The 20,487-nt window shown below is 46.5% G+C and overlaps 1 protein-coding gene across 21 annotated transcripts in view; it reads right to left on the bottom strand.

Annotated features, from left to right (window-relative positions):
* The window catches only part of ANKHD1 (ankyrin repeat and KH domain containing 1), a 209,125-nt gene that overhangs the window by 88,325 nt on the left and 100,313 nt on the right, over nucleotides 1-20,487 (bottom strand). For 20 of the 21 annotated variants that reach the window (XM_067566869.1, XM_067566852.1, XM_067566854.1 and 17 more), the window contains 3 exons: nucleotides 15,266-15,503; nucleotides 14,774-14,965; nucleotides 12,605-12,714 (listed from right to left, as the gene is read on the bottom strand). In XM_067566869.1, coding sequence (XP_067422970.1) covers nucleotides 12,605-12,714; nucleotides 14,774-14,965; nucleotides 15,266-15,503 — 540 coding nt within the window. The remainder of the gene's footprint in view (nucleotides 1-12,604; nucleotides 12,715-14,773; nucleotides 14,966-15,265; nucleotides 15,504-20,487) is intronic. The other variant, XM_067566873.1, reaches the window with a different exon arrangement.

The raw sequence follows: 20,487 nt of genomic DNA, 5'->3' as shown, positions 1-20,487 counted from the left end.
CTGTCCCTGTTGTGAATTCTGTGGCGAACCTGAGGTAGAAAGGGATGGGAGTAAAGGCATACCTCAGACAGTCCATCCAAAATAACAGAAGGGCAAAGCCCCTGGAATCTCTGCCTAATGCTGCTCTGAACAGCAGAGACTGAATTTCTTATTTAGGAGGCAAACAGGTCCCAAGACAATGCTCCCCAATGGGTGAAGCTTTTGGTCAAAACAGAATTATATATTTCCCATTTGTGGTCTATGGGGCTGTTGCCTGCTGAGATTGTCCACCAGAGTATTCTGCACACCTGCTAGGTAGAGTGTGATGTGGTTCTTCATGCACTGGTTCCATAAGTTAACTGCCTCTAAACACAGATGAAGAGATCTTGCTCCACCTGGTTTGTTTATATTGAACAAGGGTGGCCAAAATTACTGATCCTCCAAGCCACATATAATAATCTTCAGAAGTTCAAGAGCTGCAAGACACGCAAAACCTGCCCTGCAAGTCAGTGCCTTTAAAGTGCCATGAACCGCACATGGCTCAAGAGCCACCATTTGGCCAGACCTGATACAGAAGATAGTTGTCATGTTGTCTGATATTATCTGGGTGTAGCAGGACTGCACGAGGGTGAGAAATGTGTTGCAGGTTATGGGAATTGCCCTCATCTACAGCAGACTGACATGCATTCTGGCCTCCCATGGTGGGGACCATGTGCCTTGTGCAGTGTGATTGTCCATGTGTGTTCCCTGTCCCATGTGGTATGCATCCATGATTATGGTTGTGTTGGGGATGGATGGGAGAAAGAGGACTCACCTGCACTTGATTCGGTTTCATCCACCGTACAGGAGAGGCTCTGGCTTTTAGTGGGATCATTACTCATATATTCCTGTTGTAATTGTCCGGCAAGTAAACAGAGCGAAGCCAGGCTTGCGGACAACGAATGAGGGATCTGGTGAACTGCATTATATATGTACGTGCAGCCACATGGCCTAGGAGGGAAAGGCAGATCTCCTAACTATGGTGCAAGGTCTGAGGGTGACTTGGCTTATGTTCATATCTGGAAATCTGTCTATAGGGAGATAGACTTTTCCTGTGTAGGGTCCGACTTATGAAATCTATAGTCCTTGTGGGAGTCAGTGATCTTTGTTTAAAAAGACCCCCATCAACAGACTTTTTGATGCCAGAAAGTGGAGTAAGATTAATAGGGTTGCCAACTGAACCTCTTGGCTTGATCTGCCCATTAGTAGCCAGTCATCAACATACAGGAAGATGGTGTAGTCATTGTGTCTCATCTAGGCCACCACAGAGAAGACTAATGAAGACCCTGGGTGCTGCTGCCAACCCAAATCGAAGTACTTTGAATTGGAAGTGTTCTTGTCCTACCACAAATCTAAGAAATCTTCTATTGTACTGCTGTATATCCACATGAAAAGTGGCATCTTTCAAGTCGACGGTCATGAACCATGTATTCTCTGCCAGGGATGGAATTATTGATGCCACTATTACCATGCAAAATTCTGATTTGCTAGTAAAAACATTTAGTTGGTGTAGATCAAGAATTGATCCCCATCCTCCATTTTATTAGTGTTTGTGTGTGGGTTTTTTGGGGGGTTTTTTTTGTTTTTGTTTTTTGTTTTTGAACTATGAAATATGGGAAGTAGAATCCCTTCCCTTGATGTTAGGATGGCACCCGCTCTATGGCCCTTTTCTGGAGGAGAGAGTTTACTTCCTGATGAAGGATTTCCTTGTGAGAGTAGTGCCTGAAAACAGGTCAGGAAAGGGGGTTTGTGGTGGGGAGGAGAGAAATTCGACTGTGTAGCTGGAGTAGATGGTGTCTAGTAACCACTTGCCTGTTATAGCCTTCCAGTTGTCACTTCCCATCTGGGAGATGCGACAGGGTGGGAACCCAAGCTACAGCCTGGGTTCCTGGAACTGTGGCAGCTGCTGCCTGCCTCCCCTTCACTCTGTTTTTCCCCAGGTACTCCCTGCCTGTGTCTTAACATACCCATGGGGGTACATGTACCTCAGGTTGAGAAACTATGTTATACAGTACAAGGGATTGTGAGCAGTGCCGCGCCTGTGAGGTGTTTCTCAATGCCAGTGATCCATGATGGTGCCAGGGGTCTCTAGATGCAGAGTCCTTCCTCAGTGCCATTTCTCTTACAGACGCCAATGTGCTCCGCACCGAAGCCAACATACTAGGTATTAGCTCAGCTGGGCTCAGCACTTAGTGTGGTTGGAAAGCAGCCTTCATTAGGATGAACTACAATCTGTCTCCAGCAGATCTTACAGCAATTCCTCTGATGAGTTCTCCCCAAGACACTTTAGACAAGTGGTATGGAGATAACTCCTGGGCATGGGCTTTTTGCAAGCCCCCCACAGTTTAAAGCCAGGGGACTGAGGCATGCCCCCAGCCCCAGGGTGGTGACCACGATAAATGAGGCACTAACTACTAAATTAATTATAACTACATAATAATAAATCATTATAAACTACAAACTATTTGACGATTTACAAGTATCAGTTCACACAACTAGTAGGAAAACACTTGCAGAGCAAGAGAAGACCTGTGTTCCAGCGACTGATATGGGTGGTAAGAAGGAACTGAAAAGGCGGAGCGTCAGCGGGGCCATATATATGGTGCCATGGAGGCACAACTCGAGGGGGCTAGAGAGCTGACCCTACAGATACCACTAGGGGAAAAACCTTCCAGTGTGTACATGCCGTGTGCAGTCACCTACATCGACATGAGCAAGCACTCAAAGAAGTCATATTCCTTCAAGTAAAAAATGGAACCTCACCTTACTAAAGAGGCACAGCTACACACAGTGCTTGTTGATGCTATTCTTTAGGATTTAGAGGCTACCACTACCAGGCAATTTAGATCTCCAATATTCAGATGTTAAAATCAGAAGGATTCCCCCCCCCTCTTTTCACAAGTTTTTAAGTTGCCCTAATATCAATTTTAAGGTTTTGGATTAAAAAAAGTTTAATTTTGATTAAGCCCCCTTTTAAAAAAAACTGTAAAGTTACATACGAGTTAATATCTGCAACTACAGATTTACATTATCAGTTAATTACTGATTAATTTAAAGCCAGTCACACATCAATGTATCATACATTAAACAGATTCCCACTGTAATACAACTTAAAACAACAGACAAACAACTCTTATGTAGGTAATGTCACAATCCAGGAGTCTTTAGATGGGCATGCAGGTCAGTAATGGGTCCCCAATTGCTAGGCCATATGCTTGGCAAAATTGGCAAAAGCAGGTACGGTCCAAACGAACATGGATAAAGAAGAGACATGAATCTGACAAGCTATATTTGGAAAACTCTAGTTAGTAACCCAGCTCTTCTCTTATTTAAAAAGACGTGTTCTCAAGACTGAAAAAGCAATACCTAAGGTATAAAGGAATAAACATACCCTGTAATTCAAGAGGGTTTCTAAAGTACTACAAAATCTGAGCATCAAAATACTACCACCACTAATAGCAGGTTATGAAACTTAAGATAATGACTCTTACTGATAATACAGCTGGCTCCAGAGGCCAAAAACAACAAGTACTCAAAGTCAGGGAAGAAATAGTCTGGATCACACAACAAGAGAACAGTTTGCACCTCAGTTTCTATCCCTTCTGGAAAAGCCACTTAGATTTAACCCTTTAGCAACCAAGAAACTAGAATGGGGAGCAAGAAGGAATACCTGCCCTTTTTCACATAACCAACCACAGTAACAGGTAGACAGTACTCAAAGTGATTAGCCCAAACCAGAAAAATCAAAAATGTGTAAGACTATTCTTGGAGGACTTATATATTCTTTTCTTCCTGTTCTACAAGGAGGAAAAGCATCTAACCTCCGAAGTATCTTACTAGCAGATCCTACAGTGACCATACATTGGGTGGAAGGGGTCTGACTGTTTTCTGACTTGAAAGTTTGACACTTATGCCAAATGAATAATCACTTGTAAGACATAGCTCTAAGCTTGACAAATTCAAGAGAAGAGGTTTCTACCCAAAAACAGGTGGAGGAGACAGGTTTCCTCAATCAGTTCAAGTGAAAACTCCAAAGCCTTACCCTCAAAAACTTTACAGATAGCTGAACAACCTGAATTCTACAGGAGCAATATGCAATGGAAATTTGTTCAATTAGAGGAACCAAGCACCTGCAGTGAGGTTGGAAGGCTGAGGTTTCTCCCACCCCATGTCCCAGATACAGAAGGAAGGAAGATAACAACTTGGCTATTCCCTCATTAGGTTTCCTTCAAGTTCATAATACCTTTAAGAGCTAGTCATATGAAAAACAGGGTTACTTACCAGTAACTGTTGTTCTTCGAGATGTGTTGCTCATATCCATTCCAATATAGGTGAATGCGCGCCCCGTGCACTGGTTCCCGGAACTTTTTTCCCCTTAGCAAGCCCCGTAGGGTTGGCTCAGGCACCCCCTGGAGTACTGTGCTCATGCCACTGTATATAGGGTGCCGCCGACCCTGCGGGCCTCCAGTCCCTTCTTTCTGCCGACTCTGACAGCAGGGACGGACGGTGTGTTTGGAACGGATATGGGCAACACATCTCAAAGAACAACAGTTACTGGTAAGTAACCCTGTTTTCTCTCTTCGAGTGATTGCTCATATCCATTCCAATATAGGTGATTAAACAGCCATATCTAGGAGGTGGATAGGAGTCAGCATCGAGCTGCTCTCATGAGCATGGCCCTGCCGAAGCCCACGTCCTCTCTCGCCTGCTGCACGATGGTGTAGTGGGACATGAAGGTGTGGACTGACGACCAGGTCGCTGCCCTGCAGGGGCACTTTCTCCAGGAAGGCCGCTGACGAGGCCTGGGCTCTGGTTGAGTGCACTGTCACAGCTCCTGGAAGCGGCACCTTCACCCGCTCGTAGCAGGTCCTGATGCAGGCGGTGATCCAGGTGGAGATGCGCTGGGTGGAGACAGGTGAGCCCTTCATCCGGTCTGCCACTGCTACGAACAGCTGCGACAACTTCAGGAACAGCCTAGTCCGCTCGATGTAGTAGGCCAGGGCTCGTCTCATGTCCAGTGAGTCCCATCTCCACTCCTCCTCCGAACCGTGCGGTTTAGGAAAGAACACGGGGAGGAAGATATCTTGGTTATAGTGAAACTGAGACACCACCTTCGGCAGGAAGGCTGGGTGGGGTCTCAGTCACACCTTGTCTTTATAAAGACATGTAGAGGGGCTCCGAGGTCAAAGCTCTTATCTCGGAGACCCTCCTAGCCGATGTAATGGCCACCAGGAAGGCTACCTTCCAAGAGAGGACGAGCAGCGGGCATGTAGCCATAGACTCGAAGAGGGGGTCCTGTCAGCATGGTGAGGACCAGGTTCAAGTCCCAGGGAGCACCGGGTCGTGGACCTGCGGATATAGCCTCTCCACCCTTTTGAGGAACCTGATAGACATGGAGTGGGAGAATAAAGACCTCCCTTGCATCGGCTGGTGGAAGGCCGAGATGGCTGCCAGATGCACCTTCAGGGAAGCCAATGCTAGACCCTGGAGCTTCAGATAGAGGAGATACTCCAAAATCGCCTGTATGGACAAACAGCTCGGTGGGATACCCCAGGACGCCGCCCAACAGGTGAAATGCTTCCACTTGGCCCAGCACACCACCTGAGTGGAAGGTTTTCTCCTGCCCAGCAGAACCTGTTGGACCTGCACGCAGCAGGCTCTCTCTCCCTCAGTCAGCCACAGAGTCTCCACGCCGTCAGGTGGAGGGAGTCCAGGTCCAGGTGCAGCAGGCGACCCTAGTCCTGGCAGAGCAGGTTGTAACGCCTCGAGAGCAGCAGCGGCGGGGCGATGGACAGGTCCAGCAGCATGCTGAACCAGTGCTATCTCGGCCAAGCTGGGGCGATCAAAATGATGTCCGCCTTGTCCCTCTTAAGAGAACTTTGGGCAGCAGCGGAGGGGGGTGAACGCATACTTGAGGGTCCCCGTCCAGGCTATGAGGAATGCGTCGGAGAGGAAGCCTGACTCGCGATCCTGGAGTGAGCAGAACCTCGGGCACTTCCTATTCCAGGACGACGCGAACTGGTCCAGTTGGGGAACTCCCCACTTGCGGAAGATAAAAGCTATCACCTCCGGGTGTAGTGACCAGTTGTGTCGGGGTAGAAATGACCTGCTGAGGCGGTCCGCCTCATTGTTCCTGACCCCCGGGAGGTGAGAGGCAGATATATGGAAGTCATGCCTCACCGCAAAGTCCAATAGTCGAATGGCTTCCTGACAAAGAGCCGAGGAGCGCACTCCTCCCTGCCTGTTCATGCAGAACATGGCCGCCATGTTGTCCGTGACGACCTGCACCATTCTGCCCCTCAGAAATCTGAGGAAAACCTTGCAGGCCAAGCAGACTGCTCTGAGCTTCTGGACGTTGATGTGCAGGCACCTCTCGTCTGACGACCAGAGCCCCTGGGTGGTCAGGTCGCTGCTGATGTGGGCCCCCCATCCCACATCTGAGGTGTCCATAATCAGGGTTACTGATGGTGCCAAGTGTCTGAAGGGAACTCCCCTCAGAACCTCCTCCGGGTCCCTCCACTAATCCAGAGAAGTCAGTATCTGCCTGGGGACCGTGACTACTCTGTTCAAAGAGTGCCTGGCCAGTGCATATACCGAGGCCAACCACGCCTGGAGAGACCTGAGTTTGAGGTGAGCCAGCCTCACCACATACGTACAGGCTGCCATGTGTCCCAACAGCTGAAGGCAATGCCTGGCTGTTGTCATGGGGGACCTGTGGAGATTGTCAATTATGGCAGCCATCGCCTCGAAGTGAGGCTGTGGGAGGAAGGCTCTGGCCTGGGTGGCATCCAGGGTGGCCCCGATGAAGTCTATGCGCTGCACCGGGGTGAGAGTGGACTTCTGCTCGTTGATGAGCAGCCCCAATCTGGTGCATGTTGTGCAAGTGAGTTCCAGGCTGTTCCTCACATGGGCCCTGGACTTGCCCTGGATCAGCCAGTCGTCCAGGTAGGGGAAGATCTGGACCCCTCTGCGACGCAGGTGGGCCACCACCACCACCATACACTTTGTGAAGACCCTGGAGGCGGACGAGAGGGCAAATATATGGAAGTCATGCCTCACCGCAAAGTCCAAAGTCCAAGAACTGGTAGTGGCAGCCAGCTACCAGAGGAACCTTCCATGACCAGGAAGGATAGAAATATGAAAGTAAGCACCCTTTAAATCGAGGGCAGTGTACCAATCCCCTGGATCTAGAGCGGGAATGATGGAGGCTAGGGAAACTATACGGAACCTGAGGCATCTGATAAATTTGTTCAGGCGGCGGTGATCTAATATGGGCCTCAGGCCCCCCCGGCCTTGGGAATGAGGAAGTAGCGTGAATAAAATCCCCTCTCCCTTTCCTGTGGAGGAACCTCTCCCACAGCCCTGAGCAGGAGGAGGGAGTTGACCTCCTCTATGAGGAGTGCTCGTGAGAGGGGTCCCTGAAGAGGTACGGAGTAGGGGGAGAGTTCGGGGGGAAGGCCGTAAATTGAAGGGCATAGCCCCTGAGGACTACACCGAGGACCCAACGGTCGGAAGTGATATTTCACCACTCGGTGTAGTACGGCCGGAGTCTGTGGCTGGCCATGCTGGGGGCCTACTGATGACCCGGAGCGGTCGCAGCGGTAGGCACCCAACCCCTCCTGGGCTGAGCCAGTCTGGGATGCAGCCTCAGGGAAGGCTGAGGCTGTCGCTGGGCTCGTGGCCGAGAGTGGCGCCTCAAGGCCTGAAGGGTATAGAGCCCTAGGGATCTCAGTGTAGCCCTAGAATCCTTGAGGGCATGTAGCTTGTTGTCGGTCCTGTCCGAAAAGAGGACAGCACCATCGAACGGCAGATCCTGGATGGCCTGCTGGACCTCTTGGGACAGTCCCGACGACTGTAACCAGGAGTACCGCCGCATCACGATGGCCGAAGTCATGGCCCTGCTGGCGTTGTCCGCTGCGTCGCTGGCCGTTTGTAAGGCCGCCCCTGCCACTGCAGTGCCTTCCTGGATCACTGTGGCAAAGTCCGCTGCATGGTGCTGGAGCAGTGCCTGTGCAAACCTCTGCAGTGAGGACCAGAGGCTGAGGTTATACCAGCCGAGGAATGCCTGATGATTTGCGATCCTCAGCTGCAGGACCGCAGTTGAATAGACCTTGTGGCCAAAAATATCCGTTTTTTTACAGTCCTTGTTTTTGGGGGTGTTGCCCTGGGCCCCCTGTCTATCTCGCTGGTTGGAGGCATCAACCACGAGCGTTCCCGGTGCAGGGTGGTTGTATAAAAATTCAAACCTCTCCGCGGGAACGTAGTATTTTTTTTCGGCGCCCTTGGAAGTAGGGGCAACCAAGGCAGGGGTTTGCCAGAGGTCCTTGGCCAACTTCAAGACCCTCTCATGCACCGGCAGGGCAGCCCTCGATGGCCCTGACACCCCCGACACACCAAAGAGGGGGTCTTCCTCCTCCGACAGCTCTTTGAGCTCTAGATTTAAATTACTTGCCACCCTCTTGAGCAGTTCTTGGTGTGCTCGAAAATCGGGCAGCTGTGCCCTATGGTCCCTGGCAGCCGCATCGTCCGGGGACGAAGAGGAGGATTGTGGGAGGGGCCCCGTGGAGGGACCCTCCTCAGGGTCCGACTCCTCCTCGGAGGGATGGCCCTTGTCCGGCTGGCTCAGAAGGGGGATGCTGGTTGGGCCACAGACAAGTAGACTGACACCGTGCCCTGGCCCATCTGGGTCCTCCAAGGCCCCCAGTATGGCCACTGCCATGGGCCTTGTGGGCACGCCGGTGCCGGCATCGGTGCCGACTGGGACGCCTCTTGATGGCGGGCTTGGGACCCAGAGCCGCTAGATCTCTGCTTATGGCCCTTGGCTGGTGAGTAGCCCCAAGACAATGACGATGAGGACTGTCTGTGCTGCCGCCTGAGGTGCCGGTGGGGGGACAAGCTGCTGGAGGAGCTGGATGATGACCATTTGCGGCAGCGCTTCCCACCTCGGGACTGGGAGTGGTGCCAGAGGTGCCACCGCAGTGCCGACTCTAAGGAGTGCCATCGGCTGTGCAGTGCCGTAGCCGCCGGTGCCGAGGACTGCAGCGCCGGGATCCTCGCTGGACTGCAGTCCAGGGATCGGGACCGGTGCCTTTGTGTGTCCTCCGGTGCTGGAATCCCTGCAGGGCTGCATGCCGGGGATCTGGACTGGTGACGAGGACATCTGGTCTCGTCGAGCACCGGGATTCCTGCCGGGTCACGTGCCGGGGATCTCGAGGGGTGTCGTGCAGGACTCGCTACTGGAGTGTGAGAGCTGGAGCTGCGATCCCTGCGCAAGGCGGAACTAACGGCATCGCCTCGTGCGTGAACCTCTCGACTGCCCTCAGTGCTGCAGTGTCGAGGAGATCGACAACTCGATGTCGGAGCTGGGAGGGGAGATTGCACTCTCGACCCTCCGTGACTGTCTGGGGGGAGACTTGGACTGCTGTCTCTGCCACCCACCGGGGCCACCCAGCGCGGGTTTACCCTGCACCCTTGGCCGAGGAGTGGACGGAGGCATGGGCATGCCCATGAGGTCTTGTGCCGCAGCGAACACCTCTGGCATCGACAGCCCTTGGCAGGGGTGCTCCCCCACCCCCAGGAGTTGGGGGAGGCTCCCTGCGAGGAGATGCCGGAGTAATCTCCACGGCACATGGCTGGGGCATCTCCTGACTCCTCCCAGGCTGGACGAGCGGTGCGGGGGAGTCTCAGTGCGTGGTGTCCTTCCCCTTCTTCCGTTTCGGCACCGGGCCCTGATGGGTCGATGTCGGTGCTTGTGGAGCATGCTGCACCGAGAAGACGCTCCGTGCCGCAGGGAACGCGCCGGTTCAGAGTCTGGCCGACGCGCGGAATCCATAAGGATGGCCTTCAAGCACGCATCTCTTTCCTTCTGCGTGCAGGGCTTGAAGGCCTTGCAGATTCTACATCTGTCCTCTCTGTGCTGCTCTCCGAGGCAGCGATCGTGAGGGTCACTCACGGGAAGAGTCTTTCCACACGCGGTACAGGCTTTGAAGCCGGTTGAGCCAGGCATGGCCCAACCTTAAGCCCCTGAGGGCTATCCAACTAATTAACTATTAACTACTTAACAACTATACTAAACAGTCAGTGTTCAAACAAAGGGGATGCTATTTGCTGAAGCAAGAGGCAGACATTCCAGTAACCGTCACAGGTGGAAAGAAGGAACTGGGGGCCCGCAGGGTCGGCGGTACCCTATATGCCGCAGCATGAGCGCGGTACTCCAGGGGGCGCCTGAGCTGACCCTATGGGGCTTGCTAAGGGGAAAAATGTTCCGGGAACCAGTGCACAGAGCACGCACTCACCTATATTGGAATGGATATGAGCAATCACTCGAAGACAGAATTAGTTCATACACTAAAGGCTTACAGGAATGATTTGCTCTGAGTTTGTTGCTCACACATGGAACATAAAAATTGAGGCTTTGGGGAAGATCTAAGTTTTCAGCAGCTATAAGGCAAGTATTTAAAAAAAAAAAAAACACTCCTATTACCTGCCCCTTCACAAAAAATGAAAACCTGAAACAGAATATACTATTATTCATCCAAAACTAAAGCAACCATAAAGGGAAATAGAAGATGAAAATTCAAAATGGTTGGAAAAGACCACCAAAAAACTCTGAGAAAAACTTGAATTCAACATCTTTGTGGGAACGCAAAGCCAGGGAAGGCTGCTGGCTCATTGGTTTTTTTTATACTATAGTATGTTATCAAATAATTGTACAATTCCTTCCCCTGGAGTTCTCTGGAGAGCTCTTGCTTTTATAAACCTAAGACTCAACTTCCTGTTCTGCCACAATCATGTGACTGTGGTCAAGTCACAGTATCCCTGAACCTCAGTTCACCATCTGTGAAATGGGAATATAGTACTTCCTTATCTGACAGGGGTGTTGAGAAAATACATACAATAAAAGGTTGTGATGCTCTTACATGCTACAGTAATGAGGCGATATAAGTAACTAAAATACAAAGCCTTCGTATTGGGCTGGAATAGATGTCAATACATTAGGATAAGCTACTATAGATGAATGAGTTTATTCAAAGGCATGTTATTTCCTTTGCTGGGTACAGAACACCCAGGACAGCGACATTCCAATTCTCGTAAGGAAGTTGTCTCCCTCCGCTGCTGAGAGAAAAAGCCTGGGCCTGTATATGAAAACTGAAGTGACCTGAAACTGAATTTTCTTTCAAAAAGAACAGTGGTTTTGTAATTCACTATTGCAGCATCACAACCATGATTTTAAGTTTAACATTTAAAAAAAATTAAAACTGCTGTTTCAAGTGTGGGCTTCAATGAGCATTTAAGTGGTTGTTTAAGCAGCTTAATAAGGACATTGAAGACTCATCTCAAGTTATTGTATTCTTTACATACATTTTAATCCTGTTTTTCTATAAATAAGTCAATGTAAGTAGTTCCTGCAATCACAATATTACTCAGCTAGTATGGTTGTGTTATAGTGAGACATTTTAAAAAATTCAAATTCAAGATTTCAACAAGTTACTATTAGTAAAAGTCAGAAGTTGAATGAAGTTCATGTTTCCAATCCCCTGAGCTACTTGTAAGTTAGTGAAAGAGCTACAGGCAGTGGGAGAGGGAGAAAGCTAACACCTTAAAACTACTGAAGAAATGCAAGGTAAGTAACAAGGAATGCTGATGGGCTCCAAAGACAGCCCCAGCCTAGAAGGATGGAGAATGAAAAAGGTTCAAGGGTGGAGGATTCACAAGAATGCTCTAGAATGCCTCAGAACTGTTAAAAGCACATAAAAGTTTTGAACACAATTTAAAAAAATTAAATTGTTAGATCCCTGCAGCTGGCAGGTACACTGAAGCAGCAATTTTAAGCCTCCACCTGACCGGCAGCAGCAAAAGCATAAACAAACCCCAAACAACCTAACTTACTTTTTAATGGATACACTATGCAGAACAAAAAACAACATGGGAGTAACATGGGAAAACCATGTAGGTGGCATAGAAAGCAAATGAAAGTCAGAATGTGGAATATAATTCCAAGTTATTCTGCCCTTTGGGAAGGCATCTGCTCCACATTTAGTCTGAAGTTTGAAAGCTGCACTCTAAAAAGAAAATCAAAATGATGTGTCTAAAGATCAATAAGATAAAAAGAACCCAACATAAATTGGCAGTAGCAATTAATGCCTGTGAAGTTTAAAATGCCGAAAGAAGTAGACCCAAAAATTTCTAATCCAGTACTGGAAACTCAGGATTCTGGGACATGGATGAAGAGTAAGACTGGCAGAACTAAAATAATAGGCAAACTATATATTGCAGAGCACTGAAACTTGCAGTGCATCCTACCAAAGGTAAGAGAGTGAACTGTTACAAAATCCAAGAATTAGCTAAGTATTTAACTAATGGATGTGCCAATATTTAATGCTATTCCTATTATAGTAATGGGACAGATGCTGCAGGCTTTCAATCCTCCTTTTGACTAGCATCACCAATATATATGTATCTTAACACTTGCAAAGCGTTCTTGCTTTATACTAAATATAGCATTTACTTTTACCTCTCACAGAAAAAAGCTAAGATTGCAGTTAAAATATTTTCACAGAAAAGATATACATGAAAAAAGTCTTACTAAATCAGCACCAGCTTGAAGCAATACGTCTGCAACATCTGTATGTCCATTTTCACAGGCATAGGTCAAAGCTGTGTCTCCTGTTGCTGTTGTAGCATGGACATTCGCTCCTAAAAAACACCATAAATTTTACTGGTTATTGTAGATGTCCCCTCACGCAAATATTTTATCTGCGTGAATCCACTAACAGTTAAACCTTAAAAAGGAATAGATCTGCCTTCCCTGGCAACTGCCATGTCCTACTTACCGACGGCACTGGACCTAATGGGGAAAGAGACCTGAAAGATTGGGGGGGAGGGCCAGGGGTTTGTGACAAAGGCAGGCTGCGGCACATTTGACAGCAGTTAAAGTGCTGAACAAAACCTGTCAACTCACTCATTGCAGTGCTGACTGGCAGCATTTCCCTACACAGTGCTGAAGATTTCAGCTTCTAAATCCAGATGTCTGAATTCACTTTTTCTGGTCTGAAATCTGATTTGACGACCTGGAGTCTATTGACCTATGCACATTATTTGCTCTACAGCAAACTGTGCCAAGAATGTCTATATTACTGGAACAGTGGTTAAAAATAATTTGAATATAATAGTATTGTTACTACAGAGGCATAACATTTTGATTTACCAGTGTTTTTCTTCTCAGCAAAAGAATCTGATTGGTATTCATGCATAATCTCCATACTACTCCAATATATTGAATTTTGCTACTAACTACCACAGTCTGACTGGCTGTTTTCATATTTTCAAAGTGCATTTACAAGTTTGCCAGCTGAACACAAAAAAATTAGTTGTTTTTATAGTATCACTCTTATGCCAAAGCCTCCTCAATCATCATCCTTTGTAGATAACCATAGTAGACACATCACGCTGAACTAGGGCGTGTATCATTAAGGATGAGGCTAGTTCAAAGTGTGTTGGCTGTGCTTTAGTATGAAGGATATTGATTGCTATTGTCCCTTGTTCACAAATGAACACCTTTCTAGCATCACCAATCCTGTAACTTTTATTAACATTAAATTCATTTTAGGAAAAACACCATAATTTCATTTCAAATAAGCCACATGCCACAATATGGACTGATTCCTGTGTTATGGTATAGCAATAGCTGCACCAAATACAAGATTGTTAGTTTTTACAAAAGCTTTACACCTTTCTTCTCTAAAAGTCTCATTGAAAAGGCAAAGACAAACAACATAAGGTGAATACAATTTGAATTTTCCATTGTGGTTTCAAGAATTGCTACAAATTGCCACTATAAATGAAAGAAGTGTCATTTGGACTGGGAAAGAATGAAAATGATTCTATAGCCTCGCGGTTAGGGCACTCACGTAGGATACAGGAGACTGAAGTTAAGTTCCTGTTCCAATGACTAATTTATACAAAGTGGAACAGCTTCAACAGGAGAGACTCAAAGCCCCATACCACAATATTCCAAAACCCATTTACTATAGCACTTTCCTGCAATGTGGGAGACCCAAGTCCAAATCCTCTCTCCACATCAGGCAGAGGGAAGAATTGAACCCGAGTTTCCCATATCCCAAGAGAGTACCCTAACTATTGGGCTAAAGGTTATAACAGGTCCTCTGCCTCTCCCTGGGCTTTATTTAGTCATCTGCTTTTGTCAAAATGCCCAAAATAGAAACAGGGTTTTCAAAAATCTGGTCAAACTGAAATGTTTTGATTTTGTCAGTTTGGTCAAAAACAGTTACGCGAACTCAATACAAATTCACAAATAGTTTCAGGATGAACAAAACCACATTTTTCAGTGAGTAAATTATTTGCCAATTAAATTATATGCCAAAAACCATCACTCAGTGGTATATAAAAGCAGAAGTAGCCACTGTTAAAGTGTGTTAGAGTGCAAGTTTAATGAAGACTGAGTACATATTTAGTTTTTGGCATCTACTGGATGGAAGCAAAAGCTTCATGGACTGTCGGACTGCGTAAGTGATACTGTTTAATTTAGGCAATATAAAAGTGTAAAGGAATGCAGAAGGTCTCTTCCCTTAAATTATTTCCATTCTTTTAAAGTTTTAGGAGGATGGCATGTGTCCTACTGCAACCTTCATTGCCAGCAAGTGTAATTTCTTAATTCATACTTTTTAAAAAAAGGATAGCATCTTTTAAGATAATCTTCTGTAAATCAGCATGTCTGTCGTTTATATCAACATACCTGCTGCCAATAAATATTTCACCAATTCAAGGTGTCCCTCCTGAGCAGCTTCCATTAAAGGTGTAGAGCAACCAAGTTCTATATCAGCTCCTGCCTTAATGAGGAAGTCAGCTACTTCAGAAAATCCTCCACAGCATGCCAGAGTAAGAGCTGTTTCTTGTGTTTCTTCTGTCTGTGCATTTATATTTGCTCCTAGGGAACAAATTATTTGTTAATCTGTCTGGCCAGACAAGTAAAATATAGGCACTTACCTTCCCACTTTGTCCCCACCCTGTAGCCCTTAGTAAGAGTATCAGTGTATGAGAATTCTATGTTCTTCCTATACAGTAATTGTCAGTCACAACCATGTACTAAATCCTGAGCCATTACACACTAACTACCAAGGTCAGTACTTATTCATTCAGAGTAAGACTATCAAAGAATATGTAATCTGAATAACTACTAAAAAAGACGCAATTTACGGTAATTTATAAGATGAAATGGTTTTCGTACCCTGTGCCAGTAGCAGCGCCACCATCTCCTCATGTCCTTCACGTGCAGCTTCCATCAGTGGAGTATAACCTTCATCATTAACCTCCTCGAGATTTGCTCCCCTTTCTATCAGTAGCGCGGCTAGTTCCACATGTCCACCGCAAGCAGCTAGCGTAAGTGGAGATTCAAATGAATCTGCTGGCATATTGACTTGAGCACCACTATCTAAAAGCAAACGAGCTACTTCCACATGTCCATCCTAAGAACAGAATAAAGGTTAAAAAGAAATGAAATCAGAAACATCCCAATTCAACAAAGACACAATTGTTACAAATGACATCATGCAAGGTCTATTTTCAAACCCTGGTAAAATTTACTTCCAAGACAACTTTGAGAAGTAAAACATTGTTTGTCCTCCTCCAAAAAAATTTGTATTTCTTTCTCTAACTAAAAAACTCAATAATGGCAACACTCTTGCATAATAATCTGATAAATACTAGATTTCACCTCCAATCAACTAGAAATTGTGTAGTTTAGAAACAAAAAAGCCAGATCCTTTATATTATAAGAGCTTTGGGGCAAGGACACACCTTCTCATGTGTCTATAGCATATTTTGGGCATTGTGATAATACAGCTAGTAATTAATAATCCAACACACAATTATCAAAGTTTACTAAAGAGTGTAGTCCCACTGAAATCAGTAATCACTTCTCCCAATAGTAAGCAATTAATCCAGTAAGAAATTTGTTTTTCCGTGATTGGTTTGTCACCAATATGGACAAATAACTATATAGCAGTTTCCACGCAAAGGGAGGAAAACTAACTATGGAGAAGTTAAAATAGGTTACAGGAAAGTGACAGAAGGACAGAAATTAGAAGAATGAGGGAAAGGAGACCAAAGAGCTGTTGGGGTGAGCGGACCTCTTCATGAAGGCAGAAGACAAAGTTTCACGGAAGAATCCAAGAATTTACCAACTGAAGGCTATGTCAGCCCATATATGCAAATATAGCTGGCAACATCTCAAAGATGGAACTGGGCTCAGAATAGGGACTAGCACTTGAGGAATGGTTTGGGAAAGATAGACCTTCAGTATTTGGCAGAGGCTCCACAGAATGCCAACGGACCTGGAGTCTGACTTTAGGATTGGGGAGCAGGATATTCTGGTTAAAGTGGAAGATTGAGATTATCATGGGAAAATAACTGGGGCACATTCAGAGAACATTTTTCTCTTTATGGAAAATGAGGCATGGGTGTTTCAAACTGGGGCTGTGAGCTAACAAAGCTGAAGGCCACAGGAAACAGTGGAACAAGGAAAATGGGTTCAAATGGGTCTGAGCAGAGGGCACTTAGTACTTGGCTTGCCTCCAGCAAACAGTGAGACTTATAAGGGGCCTAAGGTAAGAGACTACTTTAGGGAACCTGAATATGAGAAGGGAACCCTGGTCAGAACTCTCCTGTGGAATAGGAGGCTTGAGATCAGCACCCTGAAACCTTGTCTCCACTAGCTGAAGTTCCTTTGGCTGACAGTGTCAGCAACGGGTGCATCTGAAATCAGTCCTGAGTGTTGGTCACACTTGCTATTAAACAGCATCTGTGTTTGTCACTGTTTCAGGAACTACAGCTAACAATGTTGAACTTAGTTTGTCTTTGGCTACAGTTGCAGTTAAACAGTATTCAAGCTCTGGGAAACAGGTGCAGCTGTTTCCAATATCTGTTGACAGCAACAAGCATTTTTGCTCATATAGACAAGGCATCTGGGTACTAGCAGAGAACCCACAAACTCATTTTGGAAAAACTCAGAATGGAGGTAATAATGGATCTCCTGGCTAACATCCCATGGGAACTAAGAGACTTCATCACATAGAAAACAAGAGGACCCAGTTGGTAATCCATAATTCAGAACTGATGGAGCGGTCATAAGCAAAGGCATGAGACTGAGGCAGATCTGGTGAGGAAAAAGGATAAGTCCTTGGAACAGATGAAGATCCATGAACTAGACCCATCTCAGATGCTCTAAACCTATATGAATCAGCAGGCATCAATCCTATTTCACTTTCTGCAGACCCTGGTATCAGTAAGAGGAGAGGAAAAGGTGTGAACTCCCTTATCCACTCATGACAGAGAATACATGCTGTATCCAAGCCTTGGGGGGCCAAGTACATATGTTATAGTATATGGGAAAGTTGTGGTTCAAGAGAAAGAGGTCCAATAAATGACATCAAGAATAAGTGACCATTCTCTTGAATGAAAGTACTTCCAGCTCATCCAGACTGACATTCAGATGTCAGCTGAGCACTGAGGGGAAAACTAGATTTTTTTTTTCCACCTGGTGGAAGAGAATACTGGATTTTGTTTGGAAGGAATGTTCTGGGCCTAAGCTTGATGGTTCAGCTACAGCAATACAATCATGTTGGATTCACTTGGTCAGGATATAAGTCAATGGATCTCCCGTGGGCCTCAAAAGCCAACTTGATGGATTCCTTGTGAAGGGAACTCTGAGGTTTGCTCTTGAGTTTGTACTTCACTAAAGATGTCCTCAATGAGGAAGTTAAGCCTGTTTCTGCTGGAAGAAGACAAAGATGTGTGTTTCTTTACAGTAGAAGCAGATATTTGTCTGAGAACTCCTTCAAGATACTGTGTAAACAGCTGTAAGCCCTTAAAAGTAAGGGCAAGGAGACAAAGCTAGGAGGTGAACTCTCCTCCCCAGGGATGGATCTACATTGCTCTGAGCCAGAGTGGAGGGGCCCAAGACATTGACCAAGTGATATGGCCCAAGATACCACCCACTGAAGGCATTAAAACCAGTAAAGCACATAGAGAAGTTCCAGTCTGCCACAAATTACAACCTGGAGTGATCACTGTCTGCTTAGATTTCATGAGCCACTGGATGGCTGTTCTAGAGGGGTAGAAGGAACAGATCTGTGCATCAGCAGTTTGAATGATTATGTAGCACCCTCCCCCTGACCCCATCTTCTACCTTCCTTCTGGGGAGGCCGTGGCATCTCACAAAACAAGGTATTTACCTCAGGAGGCAGAAGTCCCAGGGGTTAGTAGGGAAGAGAATGAGTCCCATCTTTGTGACAGCCAGAGGTCACGGAAGTCAGGATCCAGGCTGAATAATCCAAGGAGGTTCTTTGGTAGGATGGGGTGGACACAATCAGAAGAGGACATGATCCACTTCACACAATCTTTGCTATAGAACAGTGGTTAAGCAGAATCTGCTCTAAGGTACTGCTCTGGAGGAAAATAAGGTGCTTCACCTCATTCAGATATGTTCCTCCAGAGAGATTAAGGTTTTTGTTACATGTTAAGGTTCCTTGTAACAAGAAACCTCACTGTTCCAGAATGACCTTCTGAGGGTTTCTGGAGGAAAAGGAAAGTGAAGGGAGAAAGAAACACAGTGAGCAAATCTAGATCAAATTCCAGCTCACCCTTTTCAGAAGACACCAGACAGGAGGAGGGGGAGGATAAAGGATGATATTCCACTCCACTCCACCTCCAGAAAGGGTCCAAGGAATGTGCTTGCTGTGGAGATGGAGCTCTGAGTAAGCTTTCTTGGAAGGAAGGGCTGACAAAGCGGGAATTTTTTGTAATATTTTGAAGATTCCTATGTGTGCCTCAGTTTCCTCCTACATCTTGCATGGCTATCCAGTGGGGGAGGGAAGAGAGAGAAGCATTAAGTCTGTTCAAGACAGAACATGAGACATAGGTGGGCAGGGTCACCTAGCTGTCCAGGCCGTTAAAGAACAGGCTCAAACTGATCCAAATCAACAGGGGATCCATGAAGACAAAGATGCCTCAAGAACTGAACAATCAATGCCTAACAGCAGGAAACCCTAGCAGGTGAGAAAATGTGAACTGAGATGAAGAACAAAGAGGAAAAGATATCAGATGATCGGGATGGCAACACTTTGGAGGGACTCAGGAGCCCACCTAGTGGACAAAGGGACAAGATAAGTGAGCCAAGCAGGATTCCATCACAGGTTGACTGTCTCATCATGACACTGGTTTGACCAGGATGGAGTATGGCTTAACTTCCGCCTCTCGCTGATAACCTAAGGACTTTTGGATTCTGTATGTCATATGACTAACAAATTGTTACCTTGTTTTGAAAAGGCTGCCTGTGTCACTGTAAATACTGAGAGCAGTGCATGCTGAAGGGGTACAGTACAAGTTTCCCACAGAAGTGGCTAGATTAATTGCAAGGAGCCACGGAGAGAGACAGGGATTGCTGATACCCAAGGCCTAATCTTGGAGGTCACAAGTCTGCCCCGACGGAACTGTGTGGATCCTTAGGGCCAGGCACAATAAAGCAGTCACTCCCAGGAGACTGGTTACAGGAGGGGAAATAGGTCAGACCTTGTGACTCCATGACAGAAGGCAAAAGGATAAATTGTTGGTGAGACCAGAGAGGCTGCAAAGGCCTGATCCATCCAGGATCAAGGGCTCCTGGATTAATGGACTTCCTTGTGGTGATAGAGTAGGCTAGACTTACCTTCAGCACAATGTATTTAAGGTCACAGTTGAATCTAGGGTGTAGGCCTTCCTAAAAGTTACTTTGTTGGGTTTTTGGGAAAGAGGGAAAACTTGGGATGAGTTATGGATATCCAGAGACCACAAAGGGCTATAGAAGCTGAGCAGTCACCTGGGTCAGAACCGCTGTTGCTTGAATCTGGCTGCTGCAGCTTCACATAAAGCCACAATGAAAAAGGAGCCAGAACTGGCAGAATGGGCCTTCTGCCAAATACAAATGAAGGGTACAGAAGGAGTATTAGCAGCTCTCCCCAGGTATTACTGGAAAGAAGTTCTCTTTGTCCTCTTGTGTTATGTCCAACCCAGAGCTTCACCAATGCCTGGAGAGATGGTGCCTCAACAGAGGCACACGAGAAGGAAGAGGAAGGAACTATTTGTGAGCACCTGTCTGACAGATGAGGCCTCATCCATTAGTCAGAATTTGTGGCAGTCATACCATAAAATTAAAACATAAAATTTGGTTTGGAAATATCCTGATATTCAAATATGGACTAATATGTCCATTTTTAAGTTATTTTGTGAATCTTCTCCATCAGCCAGTTGTCACTCAGGCACCCTGTCTTACTAGATGAGGGCACACTGCATCCTTGAAAACAGACTGCAGCAATTCTCTCTACAGATATTGCCAAAATGTATGTATTTATTTATTTATTGCACGCTGTACCCTCCTTTCTCCAGGGGAATCACAACAGCCTGTCCAGAGCAGAA

The sequence above is a fragment of the Emydura macquarii genome, unplaced genomic scaffold (assembly GCF_026122565.2).
Source record: "Emydura macquarii macquarii isolate MOO-44397 ecotype Brisbane River unplaced genomic scaffold, CSIRO-AGI_Emac_v2 contig_2768, whole genome shotgun sequence".
In the NCBI taxonomy this organism is placed as follows: Eukaryota; Metazoa; Chordata; order Testudines; family Chelidae; genus Emydura; species Emydura macquarii.
The sequence above is the reverse complement of the archived record's forward strand: the minus strand, read 5'-3'. Positions and strand labels throughout refer to the sequence as shown.